Raw genomic sequence first — 24370 nt, forward strand, 5'->3', positions numbered from 1 at the left:
ATTTATAGGTTCAAATTTTATATGGATAAAGTCACAAAGGATATGTACTTTCTAACATCTTTCCACTGTCATGTGAATTCTTGACCTTATTTACGCATTATCAGATAAAAATCAATATTCAAAAAAAAATCAATATTCAAGGACTAATGGGTCTAGCATCTTCTACTTTGATTCCAGTAGAATTTTGGCCTCTCCCAGGGACACTGAAACATTGACCACTGGATCCATGTGTAAAAATATTAATAAGCAGAAACCTCAATTAAATAGAGTTGGGAGACCAGAAAGGGGAGCTCTCATACCCTGCAATGATAGCAGCACTCAACAGGAAGAAGAAAGATATCTCTTCTTTACCAGCACGAACTCAGCCAACAAAAACCCATGACTCTTTGTTTACTATAGTCCTCCAAATTCCCTTTTCCCTTCTGTAAAAGAGTGCTCCTTCCCTTGCGCGTGGGGACTTGTGTGAGGCTCCTCATGGGTAAAAATCCTAAATTATAATTTTATAATTCTCTGCTGTTACTGAATAAACCCATCTTTGCTGGAGAAATATCTGGCAGTCTATTTGTTTTACGTCAACATTTTGGTGGCCGCACAATGAACAGAGAAGACCCCTGAAGCCTCCTGGGCTGGTGGGCAAATGAGTGTGGTATCCATAATTGAGCCCATTGCTGTTCATTGCTTTCTTGCCAACCTTGAAGTCTGAAGGTATATCTTTCTCCTAGATCTGAGTTCACACCCTCTTTGTGTTTGAAGCTCTCCAGGCTTTTTCTGGGATCTATTTTACGGTTTTTGTCTATCTGGTTAAGGCCTTGTTCTGTATTTGAGTACTCAGTGCTACGGTCTGATTTTGAGATCAGACTGTTTCAACCAAAGCTGGCTGAGAAGCCATCTGCCTATTCCTTTGGGAACAGGAGCTGCTTCACTAAAACTGTGAAAGTTCATCCATCCTGCTGGCCCATTCTTTTGGAATAGAGGCTGTTCTCCGGCAACTGGATGGAGAGCCTTTGGTTCCTCCAGGACAGTGCTGTTTCCTTAGACTAGCTGGTGTTAGGCCTTAAAGGCTATTCAATTTGGAAACAGTTTAAGTTGGAAGCTGTCTGAATTGAGGTGTTTAAGCTGTAGGTTACTTAAGCTGTTTGAAAAGTGTTCTTTTACTCTAGAAAAAAACCTCTAAGAAATGGGATCTCAGTTATCTAAATATTTTGAGGGTGCCCCCACCAGACTCTGGCCAAATTTATGCTTAAAAACCAAGGTCTTTCCTCACGTACAGCTATAATTAAACAGACTAACTTGACCAAAGACAATTTAGAGTATCAAAGGCCATTATGGAGAACTTTGGAAATTACCAAACTTAATTTCCTGAAAATGGAATTGGACTACATAACTCAAAAATTTCCAGAACTGAGTGGAATACTTATTTTGATTGGTATTTTCAGGCTTTCTAACATTATGAGGAGTCTAAAATCGCCTCTCTGAAAATTAAGGTTTTATTATTAACTGAGGCAAACAAATGATTAAAGAAAGAAAAATGGCTCCCAAAGCCTCAGGCTCTGCTTCCTTCAATTGTTTGTCTCAGGTTCGGCCTCTGGTGCCATCTTGCCTCTCTCCCTCAGTTGCTCATGGTCAGACTCCACCTCTAGCACCATCTTCCTCCTTCCCTCCTACTACAACTATGCCTCCTCTATGCCCTCAATTCCTCCATACCAATTCTCTCTCCTAACTTCCCCCTCTTTCTGAAGCTCTTTCCTCTCCCTTTTTCTCTACACTTACCAGGATTTGCCCCTTTAGAATTAAACCCTCTGAGGACCCAGAGGCTAAACCCTTAATTTCTTATATTCCCTGGACTAAAGCTTAATGGCGAGCCATAGCCAAAAATTTTCCTAAAGTAACCAAAGATCTTCACGGACTTGCTGAGGAATTTAATACAGTCATTTAAACTTACCAACCTGGGGACTTCCCTGGTGGCGCAGTGGTTGAGAGTCCACCTGCCGATGCAGGGGACATGGGTTCATGCCCCGGTCCGGGAGGATCCCACATGCCGCGGAGCGGCTGGGCCCGTGAGCCATGGCCACTGAGCCTGCGCGTCTGGAGCGTGTGCTCCGCAACGGGAGAGGCCACAACAGTGAGAGGCCCGCGTACCACACACACAAAACAATAAAAAATAATAAATAAATAAACTTACTAACCTGGTTTCTCAGATTTGTATCAGTAGATCATAAGCCTGTTGGTAAAGTCCAGGCCCAGAGCTGGATGAAAACCACTAATTGGGAAAATCCTGAAAGGTCTCTGGAATTAAAATAGGGAGACCAGCCTGCTAACTTATATAGGATCAGGCTTAAACAATTGCTAGGCAACTTCATCAGGCAACTCGCAGGGCTTTTCCAAAGCTTGTTAATTGGAACAAGATTCAGGCCCGCAAACAAAAATCCGATGAACCTGCTCATGGTTTCACAATTGATGTCAGATTATTTTTAAAGAAAATTCTGGTCTTCTTTCAGATGTTGGTTCCTTCCAGGTAGCTTTTAACTCTATGCTTATTAAAGGGCTGAACCAGGACCTTTTCCTTCTAGTAAAAAGGACAGGATGGAATGGGAAGCTATGTCCACTCCGGATTCAGTTAATCTAGCAAAGCAGCTCTCTCACACCCTAGATAAGTCACCTAAAAGGAAGACCACCAAAATTCTTAATCTTCACATCCAGCAAATGAAGACTCCTAAACGAAACCAAAACCCTATTAGTTTCTGCTATCATTTCAAAGAGCCAGGACATTAGAAAAGAGACTTATAAATGTAGGCACTTTAGGTGCTTTCTAACCAGTTTTTCTAACGTCCTGCCGACTCTCAATGACAAACCTCCAAAGAACTATAGGAATCTTCCCAATCCTCCCTCTTAATTGGCTTGGTGAAAGATCTTTCCAGATTCAGGATGAATTTCTTTCAATCCTAACTGACACTGGAGCCACATTCTTTGTACTCAAACACACTGCTATAAAGCAGCCCCTGTCTCAGAATACTGAAATAGTTCTAGTGGGGATCTCTAATGAAGCTATCTCTGAACCTACTCCCTTTTGTTTAGGCCCTTTGAGAAATATACATCCTTTTATTTCCCCTTTAGTTCCTCAGTCCCTATACATTTATTAGGCTGGGAATTCTTAGGGAAGTATCATGCTGGGATTTTTTTCTCCCAAAAGGGGTAAATCATTCTAGAATTTCCCAGTAGTCATCAAGTAACCAACCAGGTGAATTAAATAACCCTTTGGCATATTTCATTTGTTCCCTTTCTGATGGTACTAGAGCTGATTCTGGAAACACTCTTAGTTCCTATTGAATTAGCTACCATAATTTTTATGGGAAAAACCTCCAAATGATATTGGCAAAATTCACAACACACCTCCCATCAAAATTCAAATAGATCCCTCAAAACCTCTTCCCAGAATCAATCCATACCCTATAATTAAAGCAGCCCTTCAAGGCATAAAACTCATAATAGAGGCTTCCCTGGTGGCACAGTGGTTGGGAGTCCATCTGCCGATGCAGGGGACGTGGGTTCGTGCCCCGGTCTGGGAGGATCCCACATGCCGTGGAGCGGCTGGGCCTGTGAGCCATGGCTGCTGAGCCTGCGCATCCGGAGCCTGTGCTCCGCAGCGGGAGAGGCCACAGCAGTGAGAGGCAGACGTACCGCAAAAAACAACAACAACAAAAAGCAACCTCATAATACAAGATTTCAAGGCTGAAGGCCTCATTATCTCTTGTAGTAGCCCCTGGTGCTACTATTTTACTGGTGCGAAAACCTAAGGGCTGAGGGTGAAGGTGTATCTAGGACCTCTAAGCAATAAACGATACTGTTAACCCCCTACACTCTGTTGTTCCTAATCCTCATAGGTTACTAATACCTATTAATTCCTACCAGAAGTAAATTCTTTACTGTAATTGATTTATACAGTGCATTCTTTAGTATTCCAGTATTGACGAAGCTGGTCAATACCTTTTTGCCTTCACTTGGGAAGAAAAACAATTCACCTGGACAGTAATGCCTCTGGGTTTTACTGAGAGTCCTTCTTATTTCTTGCAAATCCTGAAGGCTGATCTGGATGACATAAAGTTCTCTAGTGGTTCTATTTTGTTGCAAAATGTGTACGATTCGCTTCTTTGCTCTCATTCTCAAGCCTCCTCATAGGAAGACCACATCCATGTGTTAAAGCTTTTAGCCTTAAAGGGCCATAAGTTGCCAAAACAATTGCATTTTTTCCAAACCCAGGTTCAATATAGCATCTGATATCAGAACAAGGGCTACACCTAGATGCAGACAGGCTTCAAGTTGTCCTAAACTTCCCTAAACCCAAAGCTCAGTGCCAGCTGCAAGGCTTTCTCTGGCCAGTTAGTTATTGCTGAAATTGGATTGCAAATTTCTCTCTTATGGACAAATCTCCATATGTTTTACTAAAGGACAACAACCCTGATCCAATTCTATGGGAGTAACTGAATGGCACAGCAGTTAAAGGAGAGTCTGATGAACCCATCTGCCCTTGGGCAGCCCAATTATCAGATGACCTTTTTTCGTTTTGTACATGAAAAGGAAGGAAATGCCCTTGGGGCACTTGCCCAAAAACATAGAGACCACCATCCACCCAATAGGTGGATGTCTTAGAGCCATTACCACCACCGTTCATTTGGTTAAGACCATCAAGAAAATTGTTGTGGGATTTCTTTTCACCATTTCTATACTTCATGCATTTTTGTACTATTTTTGTACCGCTCCTGAATTCCCATCATGCTCATCATTTCTCATTCAGCCACCTCACCTCCTATGAAGTCCTTTTATTAACTGCTCTTCACATAACTCTTTTACATTGTAGCAACCTTAACCCTACTACTTGCTTCCCCTCTGTCACTGATGAAGTCCCTCACAACTGCTTAGCACTGATGAATCACCTCCTGACGCCTCATGATGATCTACAGGAAACTCCTCTGGAGCAACCTTTTCACAGTGTGCTATCAGGAGATGAAGACCTTATGCATTGCACCTTGTAACCTGGAGATTTCATCTACTGGGAAAAAACACCTCCTGAAGAACTCCTCAAATTCGATAGAGATGTACCTATCAGGTACTTCTAACTAACTCCTGTCCCACCAAACTCCAAGAAATAGATTCTTAGATTCAAATGACACAACCTATAGAAAGCACTGAACCCTGAATGGACCTACACATCATCTGGTGACATGAAAGTAAAGATTTCCTGGAATTGAAGCAGGTGACATTTGATAGAATAACTTTCCTAAGATATCAGGACCAGGCCTGTTGGAAGATATCCGGACCAAACCTTTGATGGTGACATAACACTTCAGATGATATCTGATGTCTATGGTCTTGATAACATATGGACCTTAGATAAAATGTGTCTGAGAGTTCCTCCTACTACCACTCCTCATTATTCAAATGTGACCTCAATAGTTTTCTAAACTGCGCACTTTCCCCCTGACATGAAACATTACTCCTAGGAAAGGTCCTTCTTGGAACTGAGGGACAAAAAGCCACTAAAACTAGAAAAACTTACACTTGATCAGCGATGTGTTCAGAGAAAGAACTTGTTCAAAAGGGGGACATGAAAAAAATAAATAGAAACCTCAATTAAATAGAGTTGGGAGAACAGAAGGGGAACTCTCATGCCCTGCAATGACAACAGAACCCAAATGGAAGAAGAAATACCTCACTTCTTTCCTTGGAAGGACTCAGCCAATGAAAAGCCATGGACACTTTGTTTATTATAACCCTCCCAACTTTGTTTTCCCCTCTATAAAAACATTCTCCCTCCCTTGCCACTAGGGGACTTATTGCTACTTTGTATATCTCACCATGATTGCAGACCCCAAATTGCAATCCTCTGCTAATCAGGAATAAACCCATCTTTCCTGGAGAAATATCTGGCAATCTATTTGTCTGGCAATCTATTTGTTTTAGGTCAACACATTCATGAACCAGCAATCACTACCATGAAGAAAATGACAAACCACAAGAGCAATACTTGAAAACAAAGAACTAAAACCCAGAAGTAAAATTCCAAATTAATTTGACATCCTTTAATGATCAGATTAGACTCTCCAAGGCAAGCCTGGAACCAAGCCAGTTTCCCCTGATTTTCCAGAGACCCAGGAGCTAGCTAAGATTGGATTGGTCTCTGGGGTGTGCAAACTTCAGACTGAAATCAATAAGGTAAATTTCTATCAAGCACTCACTCATATGAAAAATCACTTATGTAATACAAGAATCAAAAAGCAGAATTTTAATCTAAGAGAAAAGTAAACTTTCAAATAATATGATGCTAAATGCAAGAAGAAAATAACTTTCCCCACAAAAGTATACTAAATAAATGCATAATTCAGCATCTTTTTTCCATACTTATGCTTTATATGTAAGTCAAGTTGCTATTTCTTCTTCTGCTTTTGGAAATAGAGAATTACTACTTAAAAGCAATTTCAAATGATTAAATATACAAACACCAAGACACACACAAACACAGGCATACATAATATTACAAAAAAAATCTAGCAATCAAAATTTCCTCTAATTCATAGTAACATTCTTTATAATTAATTATTGATTTTCTTTATTTAGCTTATAATAATATTTATATTTCTGCAAATTATAATATAATTACTTATAGAACAACTGCAATGAAGAGAAAGCTCTTTAAAAGCTTCATCAGCTTAACTACTTCAACCCAGAATAATTAATTAAATAAATTTACCATGAGAATTACTTTTTAATCAGGCATTAGAACAACTTGTTCTAAGAAAAAACAGCAGCACTGTAACATTTTCATGTATTTTAAGTCCATAAGTGTATTCAACTTAAAAACTGAGAACAGTAACAGTGTTAAGAATAGACTGAAATTTGGAAGTCAAAAACTTTATTACACTTACGTAAAAAGAAAATAAATCAACATTTTTTTGACCATTTTTGCTTTATGCAAAACAGTTAGACAGTTAAACAGCTAAACAATTAGAAACAGTTAAAAGAAAATAAAGTTGTAGAACAAAGAAAATGACTTACACAAGACAACACAGCCTCAGTAGGGAATTTGGTGTTCAGTCTGAACAAATTTTAATAGCTTTTCTACTTAAAACTCACCATCATTAAAAATTAATTACTAAATTTAATTTTCTATTATGTATACTGTTTTACATCATTTTTATTAAAAACATGTTTTATTAGATTTTCCAACTAAATTAAATGGCGAATAGTTGTTTTACTGCTGGTTTGTATACTTTAATAATTACCGGAAACTATTCTATTCAGCTAAATTAGATGCAGTTTTAGTCACAAACACATTTTTACTAAAATTGTATTAACGTGTACACAGAGAAGTAAAAAGGTATTGTGTTTGTGTGTTTTCTTAAGTCCAAGGTGTACAATATTCAGATAGATCAGACTGCAAACAGACTATAAAACATAATAGACTAGTAGAAGGATGTTTTCAAAAGTAATAAAAAATGCAGTATGGGGCTTCCCTGGTGGCGCAGTGGTTGAGAGTCCGCCTGCCGATGCAGGGGACACGGGTTCGTGCCCCTATCCCGGAAGATCCCACATGCCGCGCAGCGGCTGGGCCCGCGAGCCATGGCCGTGGAGCCTGTGTGTCCGGAGCCTGTGCTCCGCAACGGGAGAGGCCACAGCAGTGAGAGGCCCGCGTACAGCAAAAAAAAAAAAAAAAAAAAAAAAAAAAATAAATAAATAAATAAATAAATAAATAAATAAAAATGCAGTATGCAGCAACTTTCATAATGAAGAAAACAATGTTAACTGAAACCCATAGAAACTTGCACAATCCTCACTCAGAAAGTGACTCAGAAGGTACCACTGACCAAAAACAGCATTTGAGCATCTGAACTACACCAACCTGACTCAATTCTATTGTCACTTTCACATTCCAAAACTGCCAGGTAGAAATATGGGGAGTATCTTCAAAAGTATAGTCTGGAACATCGGCACCACACTTTTCCCCACACCTTAGTCATCCCATCTGAGGTGGGTCCCCTAGATCTGTATTTTTAAAATAAGTTCCCCAGGTAGGAGTCTATGCTGTCAGCTCAGCATATAATCTAAACAAAGACAGAAAAAAAAGTGCAATGGCCACTACAATATCACTTTACCCAGTTATTTACCTCCTAAATAAATTGCTATTTTTAAATTTACTCCCTTTCATGTTTACACTCAAAACAAGACTATGGTCATCTTAAAAATGTACTAGTCAAGATACACAATGTTTGCTGTACATGTGTATGCATCAGTGCTCTGAAACAATATATTTTGAAATATATCCCAATTTCATAAATATTTTGCTTTCATAATTTTCATGTTCTATTTTATTTTAAGTTATTCTAGAGCTTAAACTATTAGGTTCAGTCAATATGGCAAGTTCATATGGTTCAACCTAATACATCATGTTCATGTTTGGACATTAGAATTCAAAATGTTTACCTATTACTTGGAGATAATGCAGGTTTGGTTCCAGACCACCACAGTAAAAATGAATACTGTAATAAAGCAAGTCATATAAACTTTTGGGTTTCCCAATGCATATAAAAGTTATGTTTATATGATACTGCAGTCAATTAAGTATGCAATAGCATTACATCTCAAAAAACAATGTACATACCTTAACTTAAAAATACTTCATTGCTAAAAAATGTTAACTGTCATCTGAGCCTACGGTTAGTCAATCTTTTTGCAATAGTAATATCATCGATCACTGAGCTTTTGCATCAAAGATCACTGATTGCATATCACTATAACAAATATAATAATAATAATAAAGCTTTGAAATATTACAAGAATTACCAAAATGTGACACAGAGACACAAAGTGAGCAAATGCTATTGGAAAATTGGCACTGATAGACTTGCTCGACACATGGTTGCCACAAACCTTCAATTTGTAAAAAAACAAAATATCTGCAAAGTACAATAAACTGAAGAGCAATAAAATGAGGCATGGCTGTATTTTATTACCTATAATATATTAATAGCTTATATGAATCATTACTTAATTTTCACTAAACTGATATTTATGTAAAAAATTTACCTGCTCTTAGCAGTGAAGTAAGACCTAAAGTTCTTCTAAGTCTATTATAATTAAGCATTATTGTAAGACATATATATATATATGATTATACATACACACACACAGTATTCTAATATTTGTATGCACATTAGCCACTAAATTCCAATTCATTTTTTCCTGTTTATCAAAAATGGCCTAACCAACTGAAGCCTATCGAAACATTTCCAGAATATAAACATTATACAGAAAGAGGGAGATTTTCAAATTCTGGCAAATGAACTATGCATTTCTATATGATATTAGAATTATCAAATACATCTTTGAATGAAAAAGTTGGCTTAAATACATTATTTACAAGTCCATCACGGGTAGAAATTCAAGTAAATGTTGATGAATGCTTTAAGAGAATTCTTAACTCTCAAGTCTTTCTCCCTCTTTTGTTGTTTCTAGACATTACAACGCTTTGCTTGGCACATGGACCATTGTTAATTTTCAATGTATAAACAAGTCATTGTTTGATACATTAATGAAGTACCAAATATTGCAAAAAAAAAATGTTAAAAAATATCTCTACATAACTTCATTGAGTCGAGAGACAAGGCAAATTCAACACATTCTCCTAAGGGATATATATCATGTAATGTCACAACCAAAACAAAACAAAATGAGGGCCAAAGAGAAATGTATATATTTTTTTCTATTGCAGTCCCTTACTTTTAAAGCTGATTAAGTTGATGGGCAAAGAGTTGAAGGTTTCGACTTCCTTTTGTATTCCTATAATCTTAAAAAAATGGCAAAAGGGAAAATACAATTTGTTGTGACTTAAAAATACAGAAATCCTTTGCTGACAATAACCTAATAATATTTTCTGAGTTCCAAAAAGCACACATAGGAGTTTCCCTGGTAGTGCCGTGGTTAAGAATCTGCCTGCCAATGCAGGGGACACGGGTTCGAGCCCTGGCAGGAAGATCCCACATGCCGCGGAGCAACTAAGCTTGTGGGCCACAACTACTGAGCCTGCAATCTAGAGCCTGCGAGCCACAACTACTGAAGCCCATGCACCTAGAGCCCGTGTTCCACAACAAGAGAAGCCACCACAATAAGAAGCCCACGCACCGCAACGAAGAGTAGCCCTCGCTCGCTGCAACTAGAGAAAGCTCACACACAGCAACGAAGACCCAACACAGCCAAAAATAAATAAATAAATAAATAAATTTAAAAAATATATATATTATAAAAGCACATATATTCCCTTATAGAAAATATCAATCGTATACAGTATGCTATTAACTCAGAAAAGCAATTAAAATGGTTCTTAGAAAAGTATGTCTCTATCAGAAGAAGTTGAATATTTATTTTACACTGAATCTTTGTTTCTAAATCTGACACTTTTGCCAGACATCTTTTAATAAACACCCTAAGACAACAACAAAAAGTAAATCAGCTGTTTTTAGATTGTACAAATTCAGAATAAATAATTGATTAAGAAAAAAGAATACTATTTTGAGCTAATCCATGTTCCCACAAATTTCTAGGATCTGAGATTGGAAGACAGATGTCTTAAGTGACAATATTCCTACTTATAATCCATCGAAATGGATGGCAGAACAAGAACACTTACAAACTGATGAACATTCGAGTACAGAACACCTTTAAGCTTTTTGAACCAGGAACGCTTTTTGGAATTCCATCGACCCTAGCCACTACAGAGCAGAACCTCTTTCACAGTAAGCCCCTTATATTCCACCGCGGCTTAAAGGAACTCATGCTTTCATGAGTAACTCAAATGATTATACAATCTTTAAATATTTTAAACTAAAGGCATTATTTTAAGACTGCAAAAAAGTTTTAAATAGCATAATATATTTTACTCAAAAAATGGGTGAGGTGGTCAAAAGGTAAAAACTTCCAGTTATAAAAGAAATAAGTCCTAGGGCTATATTGTACAGCATAGAGTTAATAAGGCTGTATTGCATATTTGAAAGTTACTTAGAGAGTAGATCTTAAAAGTTCTCATTACAAGAAAAAACAATTGTAACTATATGTGGTAATGGATGTTAACTAGAATTATTGTGGTGATCATTTCAAATTGTTATGTTGTGTATCTGAAAATAATATGATGTTATATGTAAATTAGATTTCAATTTTTTAAAATGAGGGTAAAATGCTTCCTATGCAAAGATTCAAAGTTTCTGTGCATTTTCTATCTTCGTATTTTCATTGAGTTAGGGGAGCATTATAAAGTTAAAATAAGCAAAAGAAGCTGAATATTATACATCATTTGACACATACTTCTGTTTACCAAATTCCTCATTCTGGTTTGTGTCTTCTTCACCTTTACCTAATTATCTAGCCTGGTGGCAAGATATTTCCATTCTTTTCCTCCCTTTCCCCAATATGCATAAGATAATTATATTTCCAAAATGATCTATATTTTATATTCTTTCTTTCCCTTGGTATTGAATAGATTTCAGATCTTTTATAACCATAGTGAGATGAACACTGAAAAAGTTTTTTCTATTTTATAGAAATATGTGTCCAATAACACATTGTTATACTTACTTGTGTTATAATTAGTGGGAAGGATTCCTAAAATATCACAATATGCTATTTCAATTTCTTTACAATAATATCTTAACAGTAATCACTTTCATAATCACTTAGTGTTAATGAAAATAGAACATTTAAATTTAACCTTCAAAAGTTTATATTGTTCATATTTCACAAATATTAAACTGGAGTTTCAGCTGTTAAAATATGAATTTCTCTTACAATATGAACTTCTCTTACAATTTTTCCAAAGACTTCAGACACATCTAATCCAAGGCTGCAGAGAAAGGAATTTAACTGCCAAGTCAAAATAAAATAATGCTCTAGACTACACTGTCCAATAAAGTAGCCACCCACCACACGTGGCTATTGAAATATAAATTAACATTAGTTAAAATTAAGTCAAATAAAATCAAAATTAGTCTCTCCATGCACTAGTCAGATGCCAAGTACTCAATAGCCACAATGGTTAGTGACTATCGGTACTGGACAGTGCAAATACAGAACATTTCCACAATCTCAGAAAGTCGATTGAGCAGTGTTTCCTAGACTTTCCTTCTCAAGGAGAAGTGTGAAGAGAAGTCATTGAACATGTAAGGGAAGGCTTAGGGTTAGGCTGGAGAAGGAACAACTAGGTAAGTCCTTATCCTTGAGGCATATATCAATGTACGATGAGAAAGTGCTTTCTCCTAAGAGGAAGTAATATTTGACATTATTCCACTGCATTTTATTGATATAGATTTATATCACATCAGCTGTCCCCTAGCCAAAGATCCACCATAGACAAATCAATCAAGAAAACAAAGAATTTCCGTCATGAGAGATATCCTCTTATTATTTATGGTCCCCAAAATTAAGGAATAAAAAAGATGATGGTATAAACAAGCAAAATACATGGATAAATATTAATAGAGTAATATATATAGTTATTAGTTATATACAGTTATATAGTTATTATTTTTATATAGTTACATAGTTATATATAGAGAGAGAGAGTTATTCCATCATCCTGGTGCTACACATTTTCCATTAAAACTTAAAATCTGAAGATCTACTAATATTTTAGAAGAAAAAAAGTAATTTATACCCACACCAGAAAAACTACATTCTTAGAAATTTCCCAAATAAATGTCATTTCTATTGCAATAGCTATTTTACTATGTAGTGAGTAATATATGATTTTAAAACCACTGATGATCAATGTATTTCTCCTTCCTCATAACTCATGCCAACAAGGACACCAATATCTTTTAGACGCATCTGAAGTGGGAACAAAAACCCCCTCACCTTTTTAAAGACTTTTTGTATGCTTAAAATTAGCGATTTCTAATTTGACAACATAAGAACACAAACAGCAGCTAGAAATGCAGCAATCTTTTGTAACCAGTTTTTAACAGCAAGTGTCAGAGAAAGCAAGGAAAGATCTTTTTTTGTTCTCAACAGATGTAGGCACAAAAATACACAGCCAGAAAGCTCATTTAAACTTGCTAATTACAGGAATAATAAACTAATTTTGAATAAAACTGGACAATTTCCTTCTATTTGTAACCCTGAATTTTCATCCACAATTACCCAAGTAAGGTACATTTACTTGCATACATAATTTTATATTTACAAAGACAAAAATCTACAAAGATAGTTTTAAAAGATCTCTGAATATATTAGACATAAAGTGTTAACCGCCAAGTCTACTTTCTATACATGTCCAGTTTTCTCTACCTTAACTGTTCTATCAAGAAGAGTGGGATGACTCAGGACTCTTCAATGGACCCAGGAATAAAAGATCACGATCTGTCCTTCCTTTACAGCTGAATAAAATAGCTCAAAATCGCAGCAAAAATCTTCTTACCCAGAAAATTCCTATGGTAAAACTGTCCTTTTATAGCAATTGTTTTTGGCAAAAACGTTGTCTTTTAGTAAAATTAAAACATCCAAATTAATCTTTTGACCATTTTTAAACTCTTAATTCAGTCAGGAGAATAATGGCCTAAGAAACCAAAGCCAGAAAACATCACAGAAACCCGAACTACATTGATAGAACTCATTTTAAGTTCAGAGAGCAAAACGTGGGCAAGCCTGGATTTTATAACCAGTATTTGCAGTTTTAAACCAAGTATTGATACTTGAATCTAAAGATAATGAAGCGGATAATATAACCTGAGTGCACAGAAAAAAAGTCTCCATGGAAACAGATAAAAAATTAACACAAGAATAAGAAGAAGTTGTTTTAACAAATTCTGATCCAGGTTTTTGTTAATGTTTTGTTTTATTTATTTGTTTGTTTGCTCAATTTGAAAGCCTTACCATCCTGCTGGCCGTGAAGAGCCTGGGGACTTTGCATCCTTTCCTCAAGATTGGAGCTAAGGTCAGAGTTCACAGCTGACATCCGTGTTGAATCACTCATATCAAATTCGTCACTTTCTATTGAACTTTCATCCTGAAAATTGTTTTAAAATATCATCAAGTATCATAAAATATAATACATTCAGATAATGACCATTTTATCTATAGGGTCAGTTAAAGTTTAGCCAGTTAGTAAGCTTTTACAGAACTCAGTAAAATGTTACTCATGAATAGATTCTTGAAACAGCAAATAAGAAATTTGAAAACGTGTGAAGATTCAATGTTCTATGTAAAAGATGTAAAACATAAAATAATGTATTTAGGAAGGACAGAGTTGAGGAATTATCTGAATAGTGAAAGAATGGATTTTTTTAATTAGTAAAAAACTTCCTAAAAGAGTCAGTCACAAAACATAGCATAAAAAGAAACACGTTTTGATTTTTTAAATAAATGACAATAAAATATTATAAGCAAAAATCTGACACTGCAATAAAAAATCTTAACTAAAAATTTTCCTTTGGTAAACAAAAGGGAATCTAAAAACAGACAAACTTACATGGCTAGATTCAAAGTCCACATTTGCTGGAAAACAAGTTAATCTTAGCACAACCTTTCTTTCGTTACAAGGGAACATAAATGGCATTGCAAACACAAAAAGTTCAAGGTAAAAGTGTGTAAGATCCATTTACCAAAAGCCAGATCAGCAAATGGCTAAATTACCAAAAGGCAAGTTTGCCAAATGGTCAATTCATCAAAATCTGTGAAATATTAACTTAAACCCAATCTATGCTATGTTGCTATAGTCATTTCCTTGAAGCAAACTCCTTTTTTGCTTTGGAGAACTGATTTTTGGACAAATGCTGTGCTTATGTAGGCAGGAAGGCCTTAGAAACCTGTGTAAAATATCATAAATGTTTGATTGAAACCACCAGGTTTAACTTCAATTTGTAAACATTTGATCTGAAAGTCTAACATTAATATAATGATTACCAGTAGCAGTAGTGCTGCTATGTATGTTGCAGACACTGTTATTTATACTTGCTTACATACTTCATCTTCATCACAGCCTGTGAGTTAGGTGCCAGCATTTACCCAATTTTACAGATTGAGAAATTGAGGCACAAAGCTGTTAAGTAATTTATTATACTATTATATACCAGAACTGGGATTCATTATGATGTCTCCCAAACTTAAGAAAAGAGCTTCTTTGAATAGGAAGAGTTCCCCTGGCTTCATAAATGACATCTTGGTATCAGCAAAGAAGTTGCTATGGTTAAGATACAGGAGTGTTCTAGCAGACTTATAACGGGCATTCTGATCCCTAGGTCAGGCCCAGGTGATTTGGGTGTTCTTCCCTTACCTAAGGTCTGATTGTGTCTGGGTCTACTGAGTAGCACTAGCTCTTCATTAATTCAGCGAGGAAATGCCATGCTGGGAGGCCTCTGGGCAATCAGCCACACAGACTTCTCCCAGCCACGTGCCCTCTCGGTACATTATGTTATCTCCAATTCTAAATTCTAAGAAAATCCAATGCATCTGAAATATTAAATATACATGTTCAAAAGAGAAGAAAAATAACAGAATTCAGTGCACACATCCATGTTATCAATGTGTACCATATACATATATGTACATATATACACACACATAGCTAGATGATATAGATATCTATATAGTGTCTGTAATATCACAGTATTTTAGAGCACATTCTCTGGAACCAGACTGCCTGGATTCAGATTTATACTCTGCCACCTATTAGATGTGTCCCCTTAAGCAAATTACCTAACATTTCTGTGCCTCAGTTTCCTCACCTATAAAACGGGAGAAATAATAGTATCAATCTCATAGGGCTATATAATGATTGAGGGGCTATAATATATCTAAAGTAGTTAAAACAACATCAGATCCATAATAAGCACAAAACTGTTTGATATTGTTATATAGAATATGTAACAAATTCTACAGTGTATAAGATTCATATTTATTATATGAACACATACAAAAATAAATGTAATGGTAAAGATGATCAATATGTGTTTATAAAGTAGCTGTGGATACTATATGAACATAGTCTTTATAAAAGCATTTATTATATACCCTACAAAGAGCTAACTGGATGTAATCTAGTAAAATACTGTTTCCAAGGTATGTGTATGTGTGTGTACGTACACACACAACCATCTGAGATATATATATATATGTGTGTGTGTGTCTATGTGTAAAAGGTATGTGTGTGAGGCTGTGTATGTTTAAGAAGAGCTAGACACAACGACTGAGGCTGCAGTCTCTGTTCTACAGAATGGTTAATACAAACTGCACATTATGGCTAATCAATGTAGCTAGTGTGACTAAAGAACTGACAATTTAATTTTAGTTAATTTGAATTAATTTTTATTAAATTTAAATATCCCTGTATGTCTAGTGGCTACCATGTTGGACAGTGCAGATTCAACATTCCTCACTGTTGGATATTTCCAACCATCACTATTAGCAATACAGTAAACATCCTAACACTTAAATTGTTTTGTGCCACAAATTCCTTAGTATAAATTTCTAGTCAAAGCATATAAATTTTTAAAGTTTTAAAATAATTATTGCCAAACTCTCCCCCAGAAAGTTTGTTATGGTTTAAACTCTCATCAACAGTTTGTAAGAAGGTCAATTGACCTTACTTTGGATACAGTATTTTGTAATTCTAAAGGGATTCCCATTCCTGGCCTTCTTTATCTCTCTGAATAACATTTAGTATTGTCCTATATACATACTTTCATTATTTACTTCCTTTATTGTCTGTTCCCCCACCACCACTAGAAGATAAGCTTAATAAAGGCAAGAATTTTGTCAATTTATTCACTGTTTATCTCCATTACCTATAAGACTGACAGTTACAGAGAAGGTACTCAATAAATATTGATTGAAGTAACTGAATAAACATTTATTAAAATTTAACTCATCACAAAGGAATATCTTACTTGATTTCCATTTTAACATGACTTATCTTACTTAACCACCTTCCTTTCTTTCAATAATCACAATTTCCAAAATTTCATAAATAATCTAACTCATCATTTATCTGAATAGTTTTAAGACAGTGTATACCCAAGTTAGCTTTTTTTTTTTTTTGGTGGTACGCGGGCCTCTCACTGTTGTGGCCTCTCCCGTTGCGGAGTACAGGTTCCAGATGCGCAGGCTCAGCAGCATGGTTCACGGGCCCAGCCGCTCCGCTGCATGTGGGATCTCCCCAGACCGGGACACGAACCCGTGTCCCCTGCATCAGCAGGGGGACTCTCAACCACTGCGCCACCAGGGAAGCCCCCAAGTTAGCATTTTTGAAATGTAAGGATAAGAGTTATTTTCCTAACCCAGTTATAATTTAAAAGGATCTGTCTCTCTTATGTGAAACACTTAGGATGTTTTAGAAGCCAGAAGGATTTAGCATATGTGGACTCTACTGTTGGCACAAAGTTGATCTTACTTTTTGGCCTAGAAATAAACAGATCAATATCTAAATGAGTTTCCTACAAATAATCTGACAGCTCTAACTAGTTTATGAGTTTTTAAAAAAGATTTTCAATTATGTGATGATTCATAGGAATAATATTTTTATTCTCAGGGATGGATAAACTAATATTTTCTTGTCTTTCCTGTCTTTGAATGATTTTATTACTAGTCATTCAATCATTTATATACAGCTATCTAATAATATGGAATCTGATACTGCCACTGCACTAATACAGATATTCTTACAGAGTGTACTTTTCATAAAATCTTGAGATAAAACAATTTTATAAACATAGTTTTGAGATTAAACCTGCTCACATAAAGAGGAAAATCAAAAATTTGATTTCTGGGCTTCCCTGGTGGCGCAGTGGTTGGGAGTCCACCTGCCGATGCAGGGGACGCGGGTTTGTGCCCCAGTCCGGAAGGATCCCACATGCAGTGGAGCAGCTGGGCCCGTGAGCCATGGCCGCTGAGCCTGCGCTTCCAGAGCCTGTGCTCCACAACTGGAGAGGCCACAGCGGTGAGAGGCCCGCGTATGGCAAAAAAAAAAAAAAAAAAAAAAAAAATTTCATTTGTGTTTTATGAAGAAAATAATTGTAAAAGAATTTAATAATATCTCACCAAATAATGCTATATTTAAAAATATATATTTAACCACATTTCCTGTTCTAGAGAAATTTCAAAAAGGAGAGAATGTATTAGCCTGAGAAACTATTCCTAATATAGTTACTTTGAATGTGTATATTAATTAATGGCTACTAACTAGTTAACAAGGATTTACTAAGCCCATATTGTTATAAGTGTTTTGGGGAATATACACAGGGTATATATATATATATATATATATATATATATATAACTTAGTCCCTGCCTTTGAGATACTTCAACCAAACTGGTGAGTTAATTAGTATCTTAGAGGAGAATATTTAACAAATATGCATTTAGTATCTAATATACGCCAACAAGAACATTGCTAGACTCTTACTAGACAAATTAAATAATTTGAAACATCAAAAAATCTCTAGTTAAGAAGAATCACCACAAATTGTAGAAAATGCAGAGAAGTAGACAAACAAATACTTAGAATAATGATTAACTGAAAAACAACTTTAAAATATACACAAGATTTGGATGGTGGGGAAATGGTTATATTTGAAATACCTATGAAATTGAACTTTCTGATTTCCAGGTAAAATAGCCTTAGTACTAAAACTTCCCTAGATACAGACTTATTTGGAATACTTTCCCCTGAACTTTCTAGCACTTTACCTAGGTTAGCTCGATGGTGGGCTACTAAGGAAAATGAATCTTTCTGGGGAATGAGCAAATTCTCACACAGCACTAAGGCAGAAGTGGTAAGATAGGGTATCTCTGTTGAGCACTAGAAATTTCTGCATATTTCTCTATCTGTGCAGTCCTAGTGACACTCCTTTCATTAAAAATAAATAAATTACCATCTTCCAAATGCCGTCATGCTTAACACAATAGTCACAGTTATCAAACTTCATTCTGACTTGTGATATAAGTGTAGATGTTTCCATTTTACCTCATCTTGCTGTGAGTTTAGCAGCTGCAGTTTCATGTGCTTCATATAGGCCATGGTAATTGGCATGTTGTAGTCAATCATGCTGGTCACCAAAGTGGGAGGTTTTCCATTATCTGTAATAAAACATTTTTAATGGGTAATGAAAGTGATTGCATTCTACCTGTAATTTCAGAATGATCCAATCTGTTCAGATTGAAATAAGATTCTAGATACCAAGTGTTTAGGAGATTGGTAGCATTAGAGATGGATCGCAGAAAAAATAAATAACTGGTAAGATTCAACAAAGATGTTTTGGGACAAATTAGCGCTATGGGTAAATCTGTTATTTCTAACTACAAGGGGTGATTTTTGATATCCTGGATAACAATGAGTGAAACTAATAGAGTGATTAAACAAAATTATTGGTATTTTTGTATTTTTCTCCTTTGCTGCACACTTAACTTTTTTTTCTTCTTTGGTCGTGCCGTGTGGCATGAGGGATCTTAGTTCCCTGACCAGGGATCAAACCCGTGCCCCCTGCAGTGAGTCATAGCCACTGGACTGTCAGGGAAGTCCCCAGATTTGCTTTCTACATGGACTACTTGAGCGCAAGAGGAAATTTACTTTTTACTTTTATTTACTTTTATTTTTTGCTGTTCCACCCATCCTCCAACAAGGGAATAGGCTAGCCTAGATGTATCTTTGAGATTAATCTCTGAGAGAAACTCATACATTAGGAAAATAATCCAAATAATTTTTAATGAAAGCCAAAGCCAAATTATAACTTTTCTGTAAAATTTTTCAGTGAAAGAACTCCATACTATTCATTACTTTTAGAAATAAGAAATTGGTAGATTTAAAAGAACACAGATGGAACATCAATTTCTTTGCTGAAAATATCTAAAATACCATGAAATACACACAATAAATGACATTTAAACATTATTTTAGGAAAAAAAGTTATTTGCTACCGTCAAAACTGCTTTTCTTCTGAGAAAGGACACTGAGTTGCTTTGTAGTGAATCTTCAACATTCACTGTCTCCTGCTTGAACACATGAGACGATCTGACTTGTTAAACTGTTTCTGTCTACCACATTCTTATAAAAATGTGGGATATAAATTGTCATTATGAATAAAATTACTTGAAATCTCACTATTTGACACTGTGGCTACCTTTATGATCTGTTCCATCTGGGTTTAAATGCATTCTTTTCTGGCACTCTGAGCAGCTCATTAGAAACCGTGTCACCGCTTCTCTTGGTAGGAAGGCATAGCTCTCTGAAATCTGAAATGATTCACAAAATAGAGGTGTTATTATATAAGCTGACTGGGCATGATTCAACAGAAGTGATCATTGTATTTCCAAATAAGACGCATTATTCCATAATGGCAGGAAGCACAATGAAAGCATGCACTGCATACCATGCATCATTTCAAGAAATATCTATCCAACTTGATTGCATGTCTCTTAATAATTGCTAATAATGCAATGTGGAGGAAAAAAATCAACCACATCTGGATGGAGATCTGTTTATATTTCTGCATTTCTTTCAGGAAAAATAATCCCAGTGTACAGATACTCTAGTGAATTTTCCTTATTAAAATTTGCCCACGATTGTTTTGGCAATTAAACTTATTGCTAGCACCATTAAAATTTTATCCAATTTTACATATATTTTTAAAAATTTAGCCCCAAGGTGAAACAATAAACTTTGGATTTTGCAGTAATAAGCATTTCTTCATTATTGCTTTTCAAAGTACTTTAAGGAAAAATAAAAAAATAATCTGAACAGAACTCATGTATCTATTTACTGCAGTGAATCATCCCTTCCACAGAAAATGACACACTTGGAATGCATTCTGGCCACCTATTTCAGTTGTTATTTTATGTCAGTTTTTCATAATTTATGTCCACAATAGTTCACATTGATTGTCAGAGCCAGCTTTTCCAGTGCCCTATACAGAGCTTCTCTTTTCAGAACCGTGATCCAGAATCAAGTTAGAAATCAATACTCTTGCCAGTGATTCTTCAAATATTAACTTTTCAAAAACCAAGGTATTTCTCTCAAGAAAGCAAAGATTTCTAAAGTGAAACTGACAGATTGTTAAACATCTCTAAATAAAAGCTGACAGTGCTGCTAAGAAGTCTGATGCAGGGCATTAGTTTTCCACCATACTGTCACTGACACTGGTCCATGAAATATGAGGTAAGCAAAAGGAATAAATGAGTTGTAAATTAGACATAATTGCCATAAACGATTCCTCAGGTGCATGCAGAGCTGTTATGAACACTGATGTATTTTAAGCTTGTAGAAGGAAGGAAAATATGCACCTTGCATGTAATTGAGTACAAATCTGCGCCAATTCCATTAATGGTGATGGGGTTAACTTTTGCTGGAGCACAGCATCGAGGAAACTTCACATATTAAAATCCAAAATTGTAAGGCATATTTTCCCCTGACTTTCAGGTGAAAATCAGTTCACATCACTTAGCCTATCTCTTTGACTCTCAGGGAAAAGAAGCCGTAAGAATGTCAAAGAGAAGGAACAAGTCAACAATTAAAAATCTGCCATGGATGATCCATACACAGGTAATCCACAGTCAACTCTACTGCGATTGGAATATGAAACTGATTTTTAATATAACTATCATTTGTAAATTAAGGTGTTGTCCAGTTTAAAAAAAAAACAAACTTCCTTGTACTATACAAGGAATTGCGGGAGAAAAGCAGCAGAGCGATTTGAAAGTATTTCATCAAAATATTTTATATTAGCTATTGAATAAAGAAATACATAAATGCAATATAAATGTTCATTCATTCTCGCTCACTCTCTTTGTCTCTTCACACATGCACACACACACACACACACATTTGATTCCTATTCATCTATTTTACAGAGGGAACTAACACTTTAGTCTGATTTATTTATCTGATTAGAGATCATTTTTTCTGACTCTCTGAAAACCTTTTTTACAATAATTCAGAAGTTAAGTCTCTGATTCATGCCCAGTCTGATACTTCATATTTTAGCTCACATGGAATTATAATCCATGGGAACTAAGAGAGCTGACCAGTAAATTCATTAACAAACAGGATTTGAGAAGAATGCTCTACTGACTTTCATAGAGGATTTCTGTTAAGGCTTTTCTCTCCTTATATAAAAGAGAAATCTTCAATTGAAAAAACTAGCCAACTGGTGGAGTTAAAGAGATGCTGCGTTTGCTTCAACGGTGCTGATGCTCTCCACAATCTGCCCTTTTCTCAGTGCTAATAAAGCACTTATGTAGAAATCCCTTCTAGAGAGCTTTATCATTGACCTGACTCAATTGTATTATTTGTCCTAGCACTACTTAGCTCCAAATCAATTTTTTCTTGGAATCATTAATCATATTATATTTCCTTTATACTTTTACTCTAAAAAACGGGTACCTGTATTGACCACAAATATGTTATATAAGTGGATAAATATGCTATTTGTACATGTGTGAATGAAATAGTATAAAGTCCCATCTTGTATCTTAGAAAAGATTTTTTTTTTTTTTGGCAGTACGCGGGCCTCTCACTGTTGTGGCCTCTCCCGTTGCGGAGCACAGGCCCTGGACGCGCAGCCTCAGCGGCCATGGCTCACGGGCCCAGCCGCTCCGCGCGGCATGTGGGATCTTCCCGGACCAGCGCACGAACCCGCGTTCCCTGCATCGGCAGGCGGACTCTCAACCACTGCGCCACCAGGGAAGCCCTAGAAAAGATTTTTTAGTAAGTATTATATCACATTGTTCTCTGTGGTGTTATTCTGGGCACGATATGTTATATAAGTGGACAAAATCCCTTATTTGGGGGTACTTTCTTGGTGTTCAGAACCCACCTATAGGGAGACCTGCTGAGACAGCCCACTCTCATCAGATCTTTTCTACCCCACCTCATGTTCATTGGGGCCCAAGGATCTCAGAGTCTTCTTAGGCACAGGGAGAAGAGACCCTCAGAAAGTATCACACTCGTTTCTGAAACAGTATTTCTCCTGCCATGGAGGTGAAGAGGGAAAATAATTCCTTTTTCTTTATCTAGGCTCGTTTCTCTCCAGCTTCTTTGAAATTAAGGGCCCTGGGCAACCTTCACTGCTGAAGTTCTCAGAACATTTTTAAACAATGAGATGTCCTTTAAAAGTTCTAAAATTACGGTACATTTGAATAATTGCATTTCACAATTAAAGCCCATAATGAAATGCTGTGGTTGGTCCTGTCAATATCCTTCCATGACCCCATTCAGAGATTATACAGAAAGCCTACATGAAGGCTCTTGAACTTGAGGCCTGAGCTAAATGCTCCTATAGTTCTTGCTCTAATGAACGGGTCTGTTTCTGTGAGTGTTTGAAATGCTGAATCAACTTTAAATAGATGTTCATAAGTAGTGATAAAATCAGGGATGTGTTCTTCTATGCTGTCTATTCATCAAAGTCCTAACATTCTTCATACAACATGTAAAAGCAGGTGCAAATAAAATATAGAAGGGACAGAAATTGCAAAACGTTTTGATTCAGATACTTGAAACACCGTTCTACTAACACTATAATTAATGATATAAAATGCTATAGTCATTCATAAATGTCTATTTCCTTGACCCACTTTTCAAATCTAAACACTTCTCTGTTTCTAAGACAGAAATCGGACTTTGACTATACAGTACAGAACATTTCTAGAACACTAGTGAGGATGATATTCACTTGAAAAATGCATTCTTAGAAATATCTTTATATTTGGGAAAGATAGAGAGTATTTCCTTAGAATTGGTTTGTCAACACAGAAATGCTGCATCTTGTGAGTAATATGAAACAAAACATCACATGAATGGATATTAGTCTTGCTCCTTCTGAATTAAACACTAAAACAAACAAACAAAAAACAACTGCCATGGGACAAGCCACATATATTGCCAGTAACAGAAATAAACATCCAAAGGAAGGACTAGAACATAGCCGCATTGAATCTTATAAACCAACGATCTCACACTATTTATCAGGTAAATAATTGTGAGGCATCTTTTCCTTAGAAATGTTATTTTCTATGAATCCAGACTTGTTTTCTTAGATTTATATGATAGTTTTCATCGGGGTTTGCATCCATTATTTTAGACAGTGGCTAAAATAGGTTTTACAGTAATTTTTTGACAATGGGATCCACTGGTATAAAGAGGTTAAATGAATTGCATTGTCACACAATAGAGGGCAAAGCCAAGAGCTGAAACTTGAACCTGGATCTCTCAAATCCTGGTCTCATCCAACAGACAGATTAGACAAATGCGTAGGGTCCAAGGAAAGCAGGAACATCAAAATAGATTTTTTAAAACTGGTATTTCAAAAAAACAAACCCCAAAGTATCAAAGTGTTACCAAAGTCAG

General features: G+C 35.9%; 1 protein-coding gene across 5 annotated transcripts in view; it reads right to left on the reverse strand.

Moving 5' to 3' along the window:
* NOL4 (nucleolar protein 4) overlaps nucleotides 1-24370 on the reverse strand; it is a gene marked incomplete at both ends in the record, with an annotated part of 387673 nt that overhangs the window by 245276 nt on the left and 118027 nt on the right. For all 5 annotated transcript variants that reach the window (XM_081253362.1, XM_081253361.1, XM_081253359.1 and 2 more), the window contains 3 exons: nucleotides 13912-14044; nucleotides 18998-19110; nucleotides 20151-20262. In XM_081253362.1, coding sequence (XP_081109488.1) covers nucleotides 13912-14044; nucleotides 18998-19110; nucleotides 20151-20262 — 358 coding nt within the window. The remainder of the gene's footprint in view (nucleotides 1-13911; nucleotides 14045-18997; nucleotides 19111-20150; nucleotides 20263-24370) is intronic.

Source organism: Mesoplodon bidens (genome assembly GCF_964165515.1).
Source record: "Mesoplodon bidens genome assembly, chromosome: 13".
NCBI classification, from domain to species: domain Eukaryota; kingdom Metazoa; phylum Chordata; class Mammalia; order Artiodactyla; family Ziphiidae; genus Mesoplodon; species Mesoplodon bidens.